Source organism: Megalobrama amblycephala, linkage group LG18, assembly GCF_018812025.1.
Source record: "Megalobrama amblycephala isolate DHTTF-2021 linkage group LG18, ASM1881202v1, whole genome shotgun sequence".
Classification (NCBI taxonomy): domain Eukaryota; kingdom Metazoa; phylum Chordata; class Actinopteri; order Cypriniformes; family Xenocyprididae; genus Megalobrama; species Megalobrama amblycephala.
Genome location: NC_063061.1, coordinates 22370216 through 22389750, shown reverse-complemented (window position 1 = coordinate 22389750; position 19535 = coordinate 22370216). Strand labels below are relative to the sequence as shown.

The window sequence follows — 19535 nt, the reverse complement described above, 5'->3', positions numbered from 1 at the left end:
ATCCCCAAAAATGGTTACAGTGGCAGTGGCATCATTTTCTTTGAACAGTTACATTTTAAATATAAATATTAATTAAATATGATAATATAAAAGGCTATTCTATTTATATATTACACAATTTAAAATATATTTATGTAGACTTTAAATATAAATCATCTTTAAATAGCTTTACCTTTTCACACACCTATAAGAAACTAACCTAAAGTAGCTATCTGCTGTATTGCATTGAGCTATTGTTGCATTACTGTTAAACATCCTTATTAAATTATTTATTTATTTTGCAATTAAGACATTTTTTAGCAACTGAAGAGTACCATGTTATTTCATAAAGCATTCGGTCTCTGAAAATCCTTGAAAAGACCGACTGGAAAGTAACACGCGATAAAACAACAGTTATTTTAGTAACAATATTAACTGTGGTATTTTGGAGGAAACCACGGATACCATGGTAAACTTTTTGTAGGGGAGGGGAAATGAGCGCAGTATCCACGTGGCGCAGTAGGTGGCAGTGATTTGCCTTGTCCCGTTGTCAGAGGGGTGTGGTTTAAATGCCAGGATTCACCCCCCTGATGAGGATTATTTGAGTAGTCAGTCTAAAACAGAGGGGTGTTGCCCTGCCTAGACATAGCATTCTGCAGGACCATTTACTGTATCTCCGCTGCAGACAGACTCCAGTCATTCATCTATAGGTAAGTCTGTTATATCTGATTTATTTTAGCCTACCTTTAACCAACCCCCTCAGCCACAAAATAATGAAGTCAGCTGAAATGTAGCGATTTACCTCACTGCAAACAACGCCGAACTGTTACTTTCCACACAAGCGGCGCTGTGTGCGTAATGGAGTGACACTTTCTAACAGAACACAAGAAGAACTCAAACACACTGCAGTCTGAAATCGCTTCAGCATGTGTAGGCCGTGCATTATATCGCACTTTTGGCAAAACAGCTGTTTTTGTAGCGGGCGCTGAAAATGTTCATCAAACAAAGCCATATATGGAGAGATTCTGAACTCTGGGATGCTCCTTTTAATTATGCGGCAAAACGGGATCTTTGAAAGTGCGGAGTCTGCAGGACTTGCTCTGACCTGCTGCTGTCACATATGCATTTGGAAGAGGAGTAGGCCTGCTATTGATATTTGAATCGATTTAAACTTTTCTTTAACCTAAGCAGAGTGGATCAATTTTTGGTTTCAGCTTTCAAGTGCTTCTCAGAATGACTTAATATGACTATATAACTAAAGAAAACATACAGTTAACTACTTTTAGTGGTAATTTGTTCTTCTGATAAAAAGGGATATGGTTATTACAGGAACTTAAAGATTAAAATTACACGTCATGTGCTGTATTGTTCCACTTTTGATTACTCATCATCAGCCCCTTGTGTACATTCATCACCTGTTACCATAGAAACACACACAACTGAGACAAACATTAACTTTGTGGTAAAGATGCTGCAGAGAAAGCGGAAGTGCTCTGCATCACATCAGGAAACACCTTCAGTGTTTGTGAAAAAGTGCAGCAAACTTCCAGCATAAGTTGCTTCTCATGGATTAATTTGTGTGTGTGTGTGTGTGTGTGTGTGTGTGTTTGTGACATATCAGGATGCAAATTTGTATAATGACATAGGTATGCAGTTTCCTGTGATGGGTAGGTTTAGGAGTAGGGGTAGTGTAGGAGGATAGAAAATACAGTTTGTACAGTATAAAAACCATTACGCCTATAATAAAGAATAAAAATATTCTACAATAAAGTTTGACTGGTGTAGTCTGTAGACAGGTAGATGACTTGCACAAAGACTGATAACATACTTCATGGGTGTTCTAATGGGTGTTCTAATCTAACACGCCTATACACACATACCTAGTGATTAAAAGAATAATTTGAGAGTAGGTTACACTGTGTTTCAGTAGGAAGGAGAGAAAAGTCTTTTGCGCCGATTGATGTCACAGATTTTATATAGTTACACAGAAACACATCTACAAGAATATATTTAAAGGGTTAGTTCACCCAAAAATGAAATTTCTGTCATTTATTACTCACCCTCATGTCGTTCTACACCCATAAGACCTACGTTCATCTTCAGAACACAAATTAAGATAATGTTGATGAAATCCGATGGCTCAGTGACAGCAAAGCCATTCAAACTCTCAAAGTCCATAAAGGTACTAAAAACATATTTGAATCAGTTCATGTGAGTTCAGTGGTTCTACCTTAATATTATAAAGCGACAAGAATACTTTTTGTGCAACAAAAAACAAAATAAAGACTTTTCAACAATATCTACATGGGCGATTTCAAAACACTGCTTCGGAGCTTTACGAATCAAATCAGTGAATCGTAGCGCCAAAGTCACGTGATTTCAACAGTTTAGCAGTTTGATAGGAGATCCGAATAACTAATTTGAAGCAAAAGATTCATAAAGCTCAGAAGCAGTGTTTTGAAATCCGCCCATATAGATAGTTGAAAAGTCTTTTTTGGCGCACAATAAGTATTTGTGTTGCTTTATAATATTAAGAGAGAACCACTGAACTCACATGAACTGTTTTAAATGTTTTTAGTACCTTTATGGGTCTTGAGAAGGTCATTGCTGGCAATAGAGGCCTCATTGAGCCATCGGATTTCATCAAAAATATCTTAATTTGTGTTCCGAAGATGAACGTAAGTCCAAAGTCCCTTTAACAAGTCATTTCACTCGGCGGCCATCTTTGAAACGCCTCTCGGGCATCCTGGGCATCATGCAATCTCTTTGAATGGGGAAACATCAAATTCTCCAAAACTGTTCGCCAACCTTATGATTAAATTTCATATTTGAAATCACCAATGAAATCTAACAACAACCGGCTCATAAATTTAGTTTCTAAACGCTCGAATCATGACAAAAAAACTGTATTTTTTAGGTTGGATCAAGCTAATGCGCATGCGCCGACCTAAATGCGCATCTCTTCGGAGGCGCGCGTCTGACTGTTTCTATAGAAACCGGTGATTCTAACGGCCGCTGAAGTGACGCGATGACTTTACCAGTCGGTGATTGGCTCTTATTTAGAAGGCGGGACTTATTCCGCCATATTGCGCGTTACACTTTCTCCCATTCAAAACAATTCTTGTGTTATTCTATAGTCTCTGGTAAGTCTTACGGGTGTGGAACGGCATGAGGGTGAGAAATAAATGACATTATTTTCATTTTTGGGTGAACTAACCCTTTAAGACCAGCAACATGCAATGGTTTTGTCATTTTGAATGGCAAGTGATACGTTATCATGTCATATAACATTACAAAACCAGCTTTGTTGTGTGGCACATTGTGACGTGACACTACGTGACCAGATTCATAACAAATTTACTAACTTGTTCATTATGCTGAAATTTGCACGTGTTTGCTTTCATGCACTTCTTAAAGTCAGCATGAAACAATATTGCGATAGTATTTTCTTCCCTGTTGTGACATATATCTGAGTGAAACAGCTTCTCAAACAAGTAGAAATGTAGGGTGGGACTTTGTCCGTTACTGATTAATTGGATGGTTGTGGTTTGCTATTGCTGAGTGACAGGTTGTCCACCCTCGCGGCAGTAAACATCATCAGCGATGAGAAGAGATGTCGCTGCAAAAGGGAGGGGCAATTATATTGATTACAGATTACGAGGACATAAGAATGAAAAAAAAAAATAATAATGATGTGCGCAGATAATTCTTTGATTAAAAAAGTGCAATATTTCATTAAAAAAAAGAAAAAAAAATCCATTGTCCATTTAAATTTTATGAAGACTTTACTGTTTTGCTGTTCAACATTAAATCGTTTGAATTAGACAAGGAAGTGTTAGCCACACCAATCTGATAGAAACAGTCTGACACCTTTTATAGCTCAGACTTTGAACTCCTGCATGTTTATTTGTATACTAAATAACAATTCTCAGAGTTTTGTACTTTAATATGGGGCCTGGCTATATAACACCATCAGTGCAGTCACGGGTTAGGCTGTTTCTCTTCGAGTAAACACAGGGTGCAGTCAGAGGCTTAAACAAAGCTTTGAATCAGTGTAGACTCTGTGCTAATATATTATCTTAGGAGCTTTGGTGCTTGTAAAAGATGTAGGAAGAAATGTCTAGATGGAAAAACTGAGTCACCCCAGGAGTTCATCTGATTTAGGCATTTCTCCAGGAAAAAGGAAGATGATTTAGTCACTACTTCCAGACTGAGGATTATGTCAAAATACATAAATTATTTTATACTACCTAGTAGTTAGGTTAAATTCAAGTTGGAGGTATATGCTGGTCATTTAACAGATTTAGGACCATAGCTACTTTATTTATTTATCTATATAGTGCTTTTTTACAATGCAGATTGTGTCAAAGCAGCTTTACATTGATAACTGGTACATAAGTTTTGCTGCACAGCAGCTCTTCAAGAATAGTGTCAATGCAGGCAGATCAAAACACTGTTGAATAAATGTCAAGAAAACTGTTGAATATCAAATGTCAAGTCAAATGTCAAGTGTCCCCAACTAAGCAAGCCAAAGGCGACAGCGGCAAGGAACCCAAACTCCAACAGGTGACATCAGGTGGCAAACAAGTGGCAAATAGGTGTTAAAATGGAGAAAAAAAAACCTTGGGAGAAACCAGGCTTAGTCGGGGGGCCAGTTCTCCTCTGGCGAACAGTGCTTTGTTACGAATCAGGTTGCTATCATAAGTCTGATAGGATCGCAACAATCAAAGTATTTATTTCAGTTCCATCCAGTTGAGGATCGTATTCATCACGCCGGTATGGACGGTTTGTTGAGGAACTGTGCTACTGGCTGTCGTGTCGATGAGGCCTTCACAATGGATGATCTAGTCGACTTGATCTCTGCTGATACTTCAGGGCTGCGTTGTGGTCGTGTCCAATTGAGGATCGTATTCATCACGCCGGTATGGTCGGTTTGTTGAGGAACTGTGGCACTGGCTGTCGTGTTGATGATGTCTTCACAATGGATGATCTAGTCGACTCGATCTCTGCTGATACTTCAGGGCTGCGTTGTGGTCGTGTCAAGGCGCAGGTCCTTGGTCTCAGCTGGATACGGCCCGGATCCGGTTGACTACGGTAAACCTCGGGATAAACAGAAAGACTAGTATTAGCATAGATGCCATTCTTTTGTTGAAATGAATACAAGCATAGCATTAGCGCAGATTTATATTCTTTCTTTTAACATTTTCTGAGGGCCACTGTGTCTGAAAGTCAAGATTCCTGACACTAAAAACTGTGAGGAAGTGCCAGATTTACCATACTTTCTGAAGTTAGTGAACTTACTTGACAACTATTGAAGTACGTACTTCAGGTATGCAGGTGCAAAGTGATCATGCAAATTAATCCATGAGAAACAATTTTTTTTATACTTTTCGAATCCGATGGCTCCTCACCTCAACCGAAAGTAGAGAGAGGTGTTTTCTTCCATATTTTGACGTACATCTTAAACTTATCTATGCTAAAACTTATCAAACAAAACAAAATAATGTGAGATGATGACTTGGTTCTTTCCGTCAGTTTTGGATTGGATGGAGGCAGTTCTGAAGTTCCGGAAGTTCTGTTTCTGACATTTTGTTAGAAAATTACGAGGTGAAAAAATAAAAAAATGAAATGTATGCGTGGATGAATCGTTCACAGTAAGATCAATAACATGCATTTAGAAAAAAGGCTGTTTTAGGGTAGACATTTCATGTATCTACTAAAAATTGCATACTTTAGAATTCACCAAATGCAGTATATATTGTATATATTGTATTATATCTTACTGCTTTTTGCAAAACTGTATTAAGGCCTATTCAGAGGGACTAACTGTATACAAGTGCTTCCCAGAAACATCTCCCTCCCATTTTGACCCGTAAGCAAATGTCACATGACCTAGGCTATTTATAGTCTCCTGTGGGTTAGCAGACTGGAGGCAACCTCATCAGCTGCATCAGACAAGATGTGTTCAGTTCAGAATAGGCCATTGTATGCTAAATATTTCATGCAGGTCTCAAGAGAGATACCCTTAGCAGTAAATTACAGATTGAGATCAATCGTTTGCGTGAAACAATTTTGTTTAATTAGCCTTTCTGTCACACTGATTCTTTGTGTTCAGAAGAGATTTCAGAAGATACTATGTGCTTAGGCACATCAAAACATTTGGAATCGGTTCTTGTTCACATGACATAGACTTTGGTGTACATGCTGATAAACCAACAGCTGATGTAGAGCAAATGGAGACAGCATGTCTATTCAAGTACATCATCAAGCGCTTGTTTCGTAGCAGGCCCCTGGTTTAAAATAGATGCCTGTTTGTGAAGAATGTGTTGCCAAATAGCGATTTGATCTAATAATGGAGGTGTCAATGAATGCATCTTACACAGTGCTAATTCAATGTTTTAATTGCTGGGACTGGCACATTGTCTTACGTTATGAGTGCAGAGAGAAAAATAAGATCAGAATATATGGTCGATTTATTCGGTTTAATGTTCTTGGAGATGATGAGAGATAATGTGCATAATAGCTATGATTGTATTCATGATATCTCTAATTGGTTGATATCTTGGCACATGATCACCTATTTCCCCTATTTTTTATTTTTTTTTTCCCACAGTTTCTGCCAACATGTTAATCTTGAGCACCTATAGAGTAGTATTGCATCCTTCATATCTCCAAACAGTCTTTAGTTTTATCAGATTCATAAAAGACAGATACAGCTGTACCACTTCTTTCCGAAAACAGTCGAGCTCCTCGAGGCGTCCCATGGGCAGAGCTAAAGAGTCACAAGCAATACATCATTGCAACCCTGAAGGAGTGCATATGTCCAACTCGTGTTTTTTTTTTTTTTTTTTTTTTTTTTTTTTTACTTTGGCCATGTTTAGCATGAGAATTCAACTCTTTAACAGTCTAAGTCAGAATGCATGAAATGGCATTAGACATCCCCTTTAAAATGAACCAGGAGCACCTAATTTGTAATTGCATGCCCTACTCATCCTATCTTTGACAAAAAAAAAGAAAAGACATAAGTGTTTTAGATTGTTTGGCATCGGAACCAGTGATTACATTTCCCCTCCTGTGGTTTGGTTTTTCATGATGTTAAGAAATCCTTAAGAGTTAATTCTGATTGATGATTGGTAAATATTGATCCTTAGTAAACACCACTCCCTTCGTGGACTTTTTTTTTTATTCTGAGGAATGTCTTGTGGTCTGTGAACAGACTTACAATGCTAGCATCTAATTTCAGAATGACTCATGTCTAAGACATTCCAAACTTCACCATGTCTCCACCCCACAAGTGGGCGGTAAGCTCAGTTGACATGGTCACCATCTCAGAGACTCATGCCACATTAAGAGCTGGTGAGTGACTTGCAGGACTAGTGTTATGAATGATCCGGTCAGGCTGTGTCCACGGTTGGCACTGTCACTCCAACAGCATTACTCACATCGTTTCCTTTTTCCTGCATCCAGCCCAATTGTCTATCACCACAGAAGGAAACTCCCAGCCACTGGATTTTTATAGTTCAGTTCACTGAGTTTATTTTGCAGTTTGTCTCCAATGTGGATTTAGGATCTTTAGGTATGTGCAAACTCAAGAAATTCAGGAAACAATTTTATAGATCTCTCACAAATGTAGGGAAAATGCTTTTTTTCCCTTTTATGTTGGTTTGAATAAACAGCCCCTTTCACACATTAAACCTGGTAAATTACTATAAAGTTACTAAGAGTTTTCCGGTAAATACACAAATGTGCTGTTCACACAAGCAAAGGCATTTTGTCTTTTAAAGGTGCCGAAGAACATGTTTTTAAAAGATGTAATATAAGTCTAAGGTGTCCCCTGAATGAGTCTGTGAATTTTCAGCTCAAAATACCCCATAATTTTTTTTTTATTAATTTTTTTAACTGCCTATTTTGGGGCATCATTACAAATGCGCCGATTCAGGGTGTGTGGCCCCTTTAATTCTCGTGCTCCACGCCCCAAGAACGCGCGCTTGCCTTAAACAACATAAAAAAAGTTCACACAGCTAATATAACCCTCAAAATGGATCTTTACAAAGTGTTCATCATGCAGCATGTAAGTATAGTATTTATTTGGATGTTTATATTTGATTCTGAATGAGTTTGATAGTGCTCCGTGGCTAAAGCTAACATTACACACTGTTGGAAAGATTTATAAAGAATGAAGTTGTGTTTATGAATTATACAGACTGCAAGTGTTTAAAAAATGAAAATAACGACAGTCATGTCTCCGTGAATACAGTGAGAAACAATGGTAACTTTAACCATATTTAACAGTACATTAGCAACATGCTAACAAAACATTTAGAAAGACAATTTACAAACATCACTAAAAATATCATGATATCATGGATCATGTCAGTTATTATTGCTCCATCTGCCATTTTTCGCTGTTGTCCTTGCTTGCTTACCTAGTCTGATGATTCAGCTGTGCACAGATCTAGACGTTCATACTGGCTGCCCTTGTGTAATGCCTTGAACATGAGCTGACATATGCAAATATTGGGGGCGTACATATTAATGATCCCGACTGTTACGTAACAGTCGGTGTTATGTTGAGATTTGCCTGTTCTTCGGAGGTCTTTTAAACAAATTAGATTTATATAAGAAGGAGGAAACAATGGAGTTTGAGACTCACTGTATGTCATTTCCATGTACTGAACTCTTGTTCAACTATGCCGAGGTAAATTCAATTTTTGAATCTAGGGCATCTTTAACTGCTATGATTCAGTACCATTCACACATCAGTACCAATATACCAGTAAACTCTGTGATATCAGTCATTGGAAATTACCTTTAAATGCTGCACTGTTTGCTTCATCCACCTGGATGAGAAGTGCTTCACTATCTGTCCATTTTTTTTTTTTTTTATTTAAATGTGAGTGAAAGGCATAAGGGGATGATCACACATAATGCAGTTTTTCTCTTGAAACACAAGACGCATAATGGTTACTATAGTACTGCAGTTACTATAGTATGAAAAAAGAGCCACAACAGAGCCACAGCACTGCTGAATGGAAATGAAGACAGGATCTCAAGCGCAAGATGCGTTGCAGCAGTCTGACGTCTGTTACTGGTAATTTAATGGTATTGTTAAACATCTCATGCCGGAAAATTGTCAGAACTGATTGACCAGTATTGTAAAGGTTAGAAATCATGTGTGTGATCTATCTGTAACCTCAAATGGTAATTTACCAGTAAAGACTATATATGTGAAAGGGGTTAATGTTTGTTTTGTTTTGTTTTCTCTAGACAGCATGGTGTACCACCCTGAGTTTGAGCGAGCAGGCAAGGAGGCTGGGCTCCAGGTGTGGAGAATTGAGAAGTTTGATTTGGTGGCAGTTCCTGAGAACCTCTATGGAGCGTTCTACACTGGTGACGCTTATGTGGTCCTCAATACTATCAAACAGCGTTCTGGCAACCTACAGTATGACCTCCACTTCTGGCTGGGTAAGAGGACAGTGCTTTGCTAAAAAGATTCTGAATTTTTGACATTTATTTTAGTCCCATTGCAAAGTAAATGTTCTGCCTAATTTGCAAGACAAGCTAAATGGTTTAAATGCCAAATGCATCAGCTACATTTCTTATTGATGTTCTTCCCTCAACTGGCAGGTGACTACTGCACGCAGGATGAGAGTGGGGCGGCTGCCATTTTCACAGTGCAGATGGATGACTATTTGGGTGGAAAGCCCATCCAGTACCGTGAAGTTCAGGGCTATGAGTCCAAAGCTTTTCTAGGATATTTTAAAAAAGGGCTGCAGTACATGGTGAGTGGTCCAATCGTTGACAGGACAAATGGCGAAAGACTCTAAAGTTTACAAACAATGACAAATAATGTTCAAATATAATCATGTCTTCAAACACATTTTAAAGACACAAGTAAAATTTCTACCAATATCAAGAATTTTTTAAAAGTTTTGATAGTTAGTTAAGTCCTTAAAGGTGCTACAGAGGATCTTTTCTTCGACTGAGAAACCAAAGACTGTTAGTGAGTTTTTGAAATGAGCACATGCGTAAGAACAACCCCCCTCCTTCACAGCTCATTTTGAGGGAACGCCTCCCAAAACTCGTGCACGAGTATTGGAACACGAGTGTTTACCACCGGCATTCGCTGTGTCGTGTTAGTGGATTCATTATGTCGGACTCACCGCAGGTAACTCATAATCTGCAGTTGTTACTCCTGTCTCCTGACACAAACATTGCATGCAGCGCCTGTGGAGTGTGGAAAGTTACTGGAGCGCGCAGCCGCGCACGTCTCTCACAAGGAACGTCACGGCAGTGATTGACAAGCCAGAGGGCCAATCGCGTAAACGATTGGCTGATGTTTTTAAGGCCCTACCTCGTGCACAGATGATGTATATTAATATTATTCCTTTCAGTGCACCTAATAAATAGTTTCAAGTAATATTGCAAAAATGTATAAAACAAAACATCCTCTTTAGCACCTTTTAATTCACAGTCATGTTTCTTGTCACATGAGACTGACTTCCATTTGAATATAACTTTTTAAAACAATACTGCTTTATTACTTGATTCATTTTTAAAGAAATAATATTTATGATTTCTGAAGGATCATGTGACACTGAAGACTGGAGTAATGGCTGATGAAAATTCAGCTTTGCATCACAGAAATAAATTATATTATAAAGTATATTAAAATAGAAAACCATTATTTTAAATTGTAATAATATTTCACAATATTACCGTTTTTTTTTTCTGTATTTCTTTATCAAATAAATGCAGGCTTGATAAGCATAATAGTCCTCCTTCAAAAACATTAAAAATAACAAACCTTGTGTCCAAACTTTTGACCGGTATTTTATATATATATATATATATATATATATATATATATATATATATATATATATATATATATATATATATATATATATATATATATATAATTTTTTTATTTTTTTATTTTTTTCCAGAAAGGTGGAGTTGCATCTGGATTCAAGCATGTTGTCACCAATGAAGTTACAGTGCAGCGGGTGCTACAGGTCAAAGGTCGGCGTATTGTCAGAGCAACAGAAGTGCCAGTCAGCTGGGACAGCTTTAACCAGGGAGACTGCTTCATCCTGGACTTGGGTAATGTGAGTATCAAATGAAGAGAATGAGGGAGAATTCATATCATTGAAATCTCAGAAATAACCCTACTTGCTCTGTGTATTTTCACAGGAGATCTACCAGTGGTGTGGTTCAAAGAGTAACCGCTTTGAGAAGCTGAAAGCTACACAACTTGCAAAGGGCATTCGTGACAACGAACGCAGTGGACGCGCTCGCGTGTATGTGTGTGATGAAGGGGTTGAACGGGAAAAGATGTTGGAGGTAAGAAAGAGAAAGAATCCACTTCAAAATCATCTAAGAAATGCACTAAAAATATGATCCATCTATCCATCAGGTTCTTGGAGAAAAACCAGACCTGCCTGAAGGAGTGTCTGATGATATCAAGGCTGATGCGTCCAATAGGAAGATGGCCAAACTCTACAAGGTATCCATGGGAACTTAACCATGCCAATATGATAAATAGCCCTTCTAGATCATAAGTGCATTCAGTTTATTGATGTTTTCCTATACTTCAGGTGTCCGATGCCAGTGGAGACATGACCATTGCCCTGGTGGCTGCTGAGAACCCCTTCTCCCAGAGTGCACTGGAATCAAGCGACTGTTTCATCCTGGATCACGGCTCAGATGGCAAGATCTTTGTTTGGAAAGGTAAATGGCATTGACTGACAAAACAAAAAAAGACTTTTTTCCTTTTGTAGACTTCTTTGTTGACACACTTGTGTTCATTTTATAGGCAAAGATGCTAATGTGGAAGAGAGGAAGGCTGCCATGAAGACAGCAGATGAGTTCATTAAGAAAATGGGTTACCCAAAACACACACAGGTTCAGATTCTCCCGGAGATGGGCGAGACACCTCTATTCAAACAGTTCTTCAAAAACTGGCGTGATGTGGACCAGACAGACGGCCTGGGTGTTGCTTATGTCTCAAACAGCATCGCTAAGATCGAAAAGGTGCCGTTTGATGCTTCTACACTTCATGATTCACCAGCCATGGCCGCCCAACATGGAATGATCGATGATGGCAATGGAGAGAAACAGGTCAGCGAGTGAGCACACACTGCATTGAACGTGACCAGAAGTCACACAACGTTGTGTATACAAATATTTTTATTTTTGTGTCACCTGATACTCTAGATCTGGCGTATTGAAGGTGCAGACAAGGTTCCAGTTGACCCCTCTACTTACGGCCAGTTCTATGGTGGAGACAGTTACATTATCCTGTACAATTACCGCCATGGAGGCAGACAGGGTCACATCATCTACATCTGGTATGACTTGATCTCACACAGTCAATCTAAAGCTCTGTCATGTCATATACACTGGAGCACATGCAGTGTGTTTTCATTTAACAATTCAGTTGGGTTGTCCTGACTATTGATATCTCTCACAGGCAGGGTAAGGATTCCTCACAAGATGAGATTGGGGCATCTGCCATCTTGGGTGCCCAACTGGATGATGAGCTTGGAGGTGGACCTGTGCAGGTAATGCTAACGAATAAACCTCAATGGATCACTTGATCACAATCACATTCATATGTATGTTTCTTCATGGTGATATTGTCATTTGGGGCTCTTCCATTACAAGTGCAACAGTTATTCTCTTTTTTTTTTAATTAGTCAACATGAAACAGCATTCATAAACCATTTTACAATGGTGATGTGGCACATTTCTGAGTGAAACGGTATGCTCAGAAATTCAACAATATTTAGAAAAAATTACTTTGCCATCACCTAACGCTCACTTAAAGTTAATCTTTAAAACACTAGTAATTTAATAATTTAATTGTTATATGGATTTTTTTAGCAAATCTAACAAACTAGCAAGCTTCACAAAATAAAATAATTTATTTTATTTTATTATTTTTTACAAAAATGATAAAATTGTAATATTGTCCATTTATCAGATATCAGCCATAACATTATCAAATTATTATAAAACATTTAATTGGTCACCTTGAAATCAAAAAGGGCCATTCTTATTTTTATGAATATTGCAACCTGACATTTTTTTATGGATTATACTGAAAATAATTATCAAATTATAATAAAATAATTAAAAATTCCAGCATCAGACAGAATTTTAGTTACCATGAAATCAAAATGGGCAATTCTTATTATTTTTTTTGAATATTGCAACCTGTCATTTTTTATGGAATATACTGGAGCAACTTGTCACTCACATGAAGTCATAGTAATAATGCTAGAAATTATTAATGTCAACGATCCAAAGATCCAATCAATTATTGATAGACAAAATCAAGTTCCGCCCTGTGTTTTTTTTCTTCTTCAAGAAGCAGTTTCATGCTGATTTACTGTACATCACAGTAGGGAAGAAAACGCATTCCCATTTCATGCCAACTTGAATATCCATGCATCCCTAATTTTGATGAAAGATTATAAAAACTAACATTTTTTGTTGTTGTTGTGTAATTACATGCGCTGATGACTGATGGTAACAAAAGTAATTAGGGCTGATTTTGATTTCATGTTGACTAAGTTCAAGCATCCTGGTTCTCCTGGTTCCTACTGTAGCCTGTGAAAACTTAGCTACGTTCTGCCATTATTGCTGGTTTCATTGGCCTTCCCTGATTTTTCCATCTGTTAAACCAACTTCCACCTCTATGTCTTTCCTTCCTGTCCATTATTCATACCCGACATCCTGCTGTAGATGGCTGGTGCTCCCATCACCACTCAGGTATCCATATCTCAGGATAGCATGTCCCTGTCCAGAGCCTTCTTCTCTGCCACTTATACAAGCAAACAGCATTGTTTTTACTCAATTTTTGAATCACATCGATAAAAGCAAAAATGATCTTACAAAACATTACACAAACAACAGATACAAATCTGAAAGGAAATGCCTCTCCTTTTTGGGAATTCCTAGTCATGTTCCTGAAATGCTTTTCATTTTTCCACATTGTAGCAGTATAAAGTCTATTATCGAACTGAATTTATACAGCTAAAAGATTCAAAACTTCAGCTGAGAACTCATGATTTCTGCATAATCAGTGTGCATGATCAATATGTACAAATATTATCATGCTTTTTTGTAAGGCTCTGTACACTTACATGTTCTATCCCTGTACACGCCTCCACTAGTGTACTTGTGACTTTGTCTCTAAGTTGTTATTTCGTAATTTTTGCACAAGTAACTAACTGTCTTCTACGTTTACAGATTACTTCTGGGAATGAGCATGTGAACATTAACAGAAATGCTCCGTCATGCATTCACATTTATTTTGGAATTTGTTAATAGTGTGATTTTTCTGTCTGGATTTATGCATGCTGTCATGCACAGTAAACTTAGACCAAACTAGCACATTTAGCATGCTAATGTAGTTTATGTGCACTAAACAGTAGACAACAGAGAATGTCCATCATCTCTGTATTGGTCTATGTACACTACCACTCAAAAGTGTGTGTAATATATATTACACTCACACACAAGCATACTTTTATTCAGCAGAGTTGCAAATTATAATATTATAAAAGAATTCTAGTGAAAATACTGAAAATGCTGTTCCATTGAACTTTATATGCATCAAAAAATTCTGAAATAAATGTATCACTGTTTCCACAAAAAAATTAAACAACATAAATCAGGTTTCATGGAAACATGAAGAACAAATAGATAACATTGCAATAAATACAACCGTATAATTCAGCAGAGAGTATCATGGGAACACTAAATGTAAGTTTTTGGGGCAGGAGGGGAGAATAACCCCTTTAATTCCAACCATTGATAAAGCTCTGCTTCCTCCTAAAGTTGAACAGCCCACTGTCATCGTGCTGACCACAAAGGATGCTGGGAATTTTGGCATTAGCCCCACATTCCAAACAGTGAGCTCAACAGCGCCACCCTGTGGAATTAAATGCAATCCTTAACCAAAGCCCATCGAAAAACCAATATAACTGTTGTCAGAATATCTTTTTTTTTTTTTTTTTTTTTTTTTTTTTTTGCAGAAGAAAGACTTCCTGTTATCTCTGTTTACACTCACTGTGTATTTTTCAGGTGCGGGTGGTCCAGGGTAAGGAACCTGCTCACCTGATGAGTCTGTTTGGAGGGAAGCCCATGGTGGTGCACAAGGGCGGCACCTCCAGGGATGGTGGTCAGACAGCGCCAGCCGAGACACGGCTGTTCCAAGTGCGCTCAAACTCTGCAGGGTGCACACGAGCGGTGGAGGTCAGCATCTAAAGTTTAGAACTGGTGGGAAGTTTTAAATATCCTCCTCTAATATTTGCTGATCTTAACCGCTGTTGCCTCCAGATTGACGCAATGTCCTCCAATCTGAACTCCAATGATGCCTTCGTCCTGGTGACCCCAGCTGCGTCTTTCATATGGGTGGGACGAGGAGCCAGTGATACAGAGAAACATGGGGCACAGCAGCTATGTGACATCCTTGGAGTGTCGCCCTCCGAGCTGGGTGAAGGAGGAGAGGATGGTGAGAACTCGTTTGAAAACTTTAAAGTAATATTTCACCCAAAAATTAAAACTCTGTCATCATTTTCTCATCCTCGTGTTGTGACAAACCTCTGTGACTTTCTTTCTTCTGTGGACACAAAGGGAGAAATTACAAAGATAGAATGGTCACTCTTTTCCACACAGGTACAATGAATGGGGACTGAAGCTTCTTTCAAGGTTTAAAATCAACATGAAATCAAAAGTAAAAATTAATATTTTTATGGAATATTGCAGTATTTATTGTAAATTATTTATCCATGCCCTCATAATCTTTAAAGGGATAGTTCACCCAAAAATGAAAATTTGATGATTATCTGCTTACCCCCAGGGCATCCAAGATGTAGGTGACTTTGTTTCATCAGTCGAACACAAATGATGATTTTTAACTCCAACCATTGCCGTCTGTCAGTCAAATAATGGGAGTGAATGGGAACTCGAACAATAAGAGTCCAAAAAACATGCACAGACAAATCCAAATTAAACCCTGCGGCTCGTGACGACACATTGATGTCCTAAGACACGAAACGATCGGTTTGTGCGAGAAACCGAACAGTATTTATGTCATTTTTTACCTCTAATACACCACTATGTCCAACTGCGTTCAGCACTCGCTTAGTAAGGTCTGATCATGCTCTGACAGCGGAAGTGATGTCTCGCGCATATACTTCAATGAGCGCTAGACATCACTGCTGTTGTCAGAGCGCGATCAGACCTTACTAAGCGAATGCTGAACGCAGTTGGACATAGTGGTGTATTAGAGGTAAAAAATGACATAAATACTGTTCGGTTTCTCGCACAAATAGATCGTTTCGTGTCTTAGGACATCAATGTGTCGTCACGAGCCGCAGGGTTTTATTTGGATTTTTCTATGCAAGTTTTTTCGACTCTTATTGTTCGAGTTCCCATTCACTCCCATTATTTGACTGACAGACGCAACGGTTGGAGTTAAAAATCATCATTTGTGTTCTATTGAAGAAACAAAGTCACCTACATCTTGGATGCGCTGGGTGTAAGCAGATAAACATCAAATTTTCATTTTTGGGTGAACTATCCCTTTAATCAAGATAACCTCCCTTCATCTCATCTCTTCTCTTCTCTGGTAAAGTGTTTACTGGCATGAGAGCAGGACAACCACATGTGTCACTCACATGAGATCACAGCAATAGCAAACCACAACCATCCAATCAATTTGTGATATTGATGAACAAAGTCCCACTCTACATTTTTTATTCTTGTTCGAGAAGTCATTTCACTCGGATATATGTCACAATTGGGAAGAAAAGACTAACGCAACTTCCGTTTCATGAAAAAAAGGGCACAAAAAGAACATAAAAGCAACATAAAAGTGGTCCATATGACTTGTGTGACAGAATTTTCATTTTTGGGTGAACTATTCATTTTAGGATGCATGAAAAATAAAAAAGGAAATGAGATTATGTAGCTCTTTTTATGTAGCTCCCAGTTCATTCTCTTAGGTAAACGGAGGGCCATTTTTAAAACTATTTATTATTTTGATATTTATATTATTTTTACTTTTTTCTTAAAAAATGTGATCCTCACAATTAAGCTCATGTATACTTGCATGTGTCGCACCGCAGGCAGCTTCTGGGACGCTCTAGGAGGAAAGGCCGATTACCGCACGTCCTCTAGGCTAAAGGACAAGATGAATGCCCACCCGCCACGACTATTCGCCTGCTCAAACAAAACTGGCCGTTTCATTGTGAGTAAAGCACCCAGATTTATTTATCTCCCCTGATTTGAGTGAGAATATTGTCAGTATATGATAAAGAGTCACTCAATATAGATACACTGATATCTATGCAGATTGAAGAAGTCCCTGGAGAAATGACCCAAGAAGACCTGGCTACAGATGATGTCATGATCCTTGACACCTGGGATCAGGTAAACTGACTACATTAACAGGATTGTTCTACATTACAAGTAGTTCTGATAAATCTGGTTTATGTTGCTTGCATAAAACTTCACAACTATTTTATTAATGCAGTAACATGCAGAAGTTTAATGTATCTTGATGTGTTTTGCAGGTGTTTGTCTGGATCGGAAATGAAGCTCATGACGAAGAGAAGACTGAGGCGATGTCTTCAGGTGAGACTCATTATAATATGTTAGACTTATCAGAATTATAATTCACTGCATAAAGTATAAAGAGTAAATAGAATATTGCCATACTACTCTTACTATATTAGTATGCATAGTTGTGCCAATATTTATTTTTGATAAAAATGCCAAAGGTTAATGCATTTTTAAACAAACAAAAATAATTTCACGTGTTTAATTCATTTCCAAAATATTTACTGTGTGATGTGACAGTAATGTAGCATTGTTTGATGTGAACGTATTTTTACTATTTAAATTTCCTATTTTAATATATTTTAAAATGTACTGTAATTTATTCCTCTGAAGACTGGAGAAATTACTGCTGAAAATTCAGCGTCATGTGATCCTTTAGAAATCTTTGGTTTTCAAGAATCATTTCTTATTATTATCAGTGATGAAAACAGCCCTGCTTAATACCCAGACAGCAGCATAGTGTGGCCCAGATCCGGCCCACATCAGGTACATGTGGATTACACGCTTACCAGATGTGGGCCGGATCTGGCCCGAAACTATGTTGCTGCCAGGGTATTTTTTGTGGAAATCATGATAAATTTTATTCAGGATTTTTTTGGTAAATAGAAAGAACAGCATTTATTTGAAACAGAAATATTTTGTAATATTATAAATGTCTTTACTGTCACCTTTATTCAGCAAGGATGCATTAAATTGATCCAAAACCCACAAACTTGTTTCATTTTTTTTTTTTTTTTTTTAATTATTAGTATCTGTGGTTCATGCTAGAGTCCAGTAGGTGGCATGAATGTGAGAAAGAAAGAAACATGAGCTTGTTTTGAAACCGCAAAAGCAGATTGTGTCCTTTTAATGAATCCTGTATTTTCCTTTTCTTTCTCTCCAGCTGCCCGATACATCGAGACAGACCCAGCCAACCGTGACTCACGCACACCTATAGTGAAGATTAAACAGGGCTTCGAGCCGCCCACATTCACAGGCTGGTTCCTGGGCTGGGACCATGACTACTGGAGCACTGACCCCCTGGAGCGGGCCATGGCTGAGCTGGAGATCTGAACTTTGAGCTGTCACCCCTGACCTTTAGACCCCACTGCCTTACTGCAAGCTGATCAAAGTTGCCCTTAGATACACCAATCTGATGCTTATGAGGGTTTAATCATGGATTCAAAAACCAAAGCTGGGTCAGTATAAAAGGGCAACTTTTAAATCAAGCACCTTACTACCCTGGGCTTCAGTCACCACACTTAAGGCAACTTCATGAGGTTCCATTTGTGCCAAAAATGAGTTTGTGCTTTATACTGTACGTTTGTCCTTTAATACTTGTTCAAATAAATTAGTATATGTTGATGTGCATGTTCTCTGTTCATGTCACTCTTACTGTCGTCTTCTATTGTCTATACTGTTGTCCTTGCTGTAGTTTTTCTGGAATGGAATTATTTTGCTTATACTTTGCTGGCAGATAAGACTTTTGTTTTCTGTTTATACATCTGTGCACATTGCGCCAAGACAAGACGGCAAAATAAGACTACAGTACAGACGACTGAGAAAGACGACAGAACAAGACTACAATAAGGAAGACGGTAAGTAAGGACGACAGAAAATACAAGAATTTATCTGAACAAGTAGGCAATAACTGTAGACAAATGTATAGTACAATGTTCAAAGCAGTAGACTCATTTTTGGCACAAATGCAACCTTCACCTTGTTGCTTCTGTATTTAAGTGTTTTCTTCATGTGTTTAACAATGTTTTAAAGCTTTTAGGTTGTCGTTTTCAGTTTGTACATGTTATGTTGCTGAAGTGCATGAGCTTGTATCAGAAAATATACAAGAATATTCTTATCAAAATCTGCCAGAAACCTTTTTTTTTTTTTTTTTTTAATGTAACCAGTTTTAAGAGTTTACTACCAACACTAGTTTAGTG

The 19535-nt window shown here is 38.0% G+C and overlaps 1 protein-coding gene across 2 annotated transcripts; it reads left to right on the top strand.

The window, feature by feature from the left end:
• The first annotated feature begins 531 nt into the window (after positions 1 to 531).
• On the top strand, positions 532 to 19459 carry gsna (gelsolin a). 2 transcript variants are annotated; one of them, XM_048165879.1, is made up of 17 exons: positions 532 to 689; positions 9247 to 9444; positions 9607 to 9761; positions 10929 to 11090; positions 11176 to 11325; positions 11399 to 11488; positions 11580 to 11712; positions 11798 to 12102; positions 12199 to 12332; positions 12455 to 12545; positions 13732 to 13758; positions 15076 to 15246; positions 15331 to 15505; positions 17124 to 17245; positions 17350 to 17427; positions 17571 to 17631; positions 18500 to 19459. In XM_048165879.1, exons 2-17 carry the CDS (start codon positions 9252 to 9254, stop codon positions 18667 to 18669), a joined length of 2217 nt encoding a protein of 738 aa, XP_048021836.1. In that variant the 5' UTR covers positions 532 to 689; positions 9247 to 9251; the 3' UTR covers positions 18670 to 19459. The 2 variants fall into 2 exon arrangements, with proteins under 2 accessions (XP_048021836.1, XP_048021837.1); XM_048165880.1 differs by lacking the exon at positions 13732 to 13758.
• Positions 19460 to 19535: the final 76 nt, after the last annotated feature.

Excerpts from the sequence above, each read along its gene's own strand:
- gsna (XM_048165879.1), top strand. The coding sequence starts at position 9,252 with ATGGTGTACCACCCTGAGTTTGAGCGAGCAGGCAAGGAGGCTGGGCTC. Across the intron at positions 12,103-12,198 it reads ATGGCAATGGAGAGAAACAG|ATCTGGCGTATTGAAGGTGC; the intron begins GTCAGCGAGTGA and ends CTGATACTCTAG. Across the intron at positions 17,428-17,570 it reads TCCTTGACACCTGGGATCAG|GTGTTTGTCTGGATCGGAAA; the intron begins GTAAACTGACTA and ends TGTGTTTTGCAG.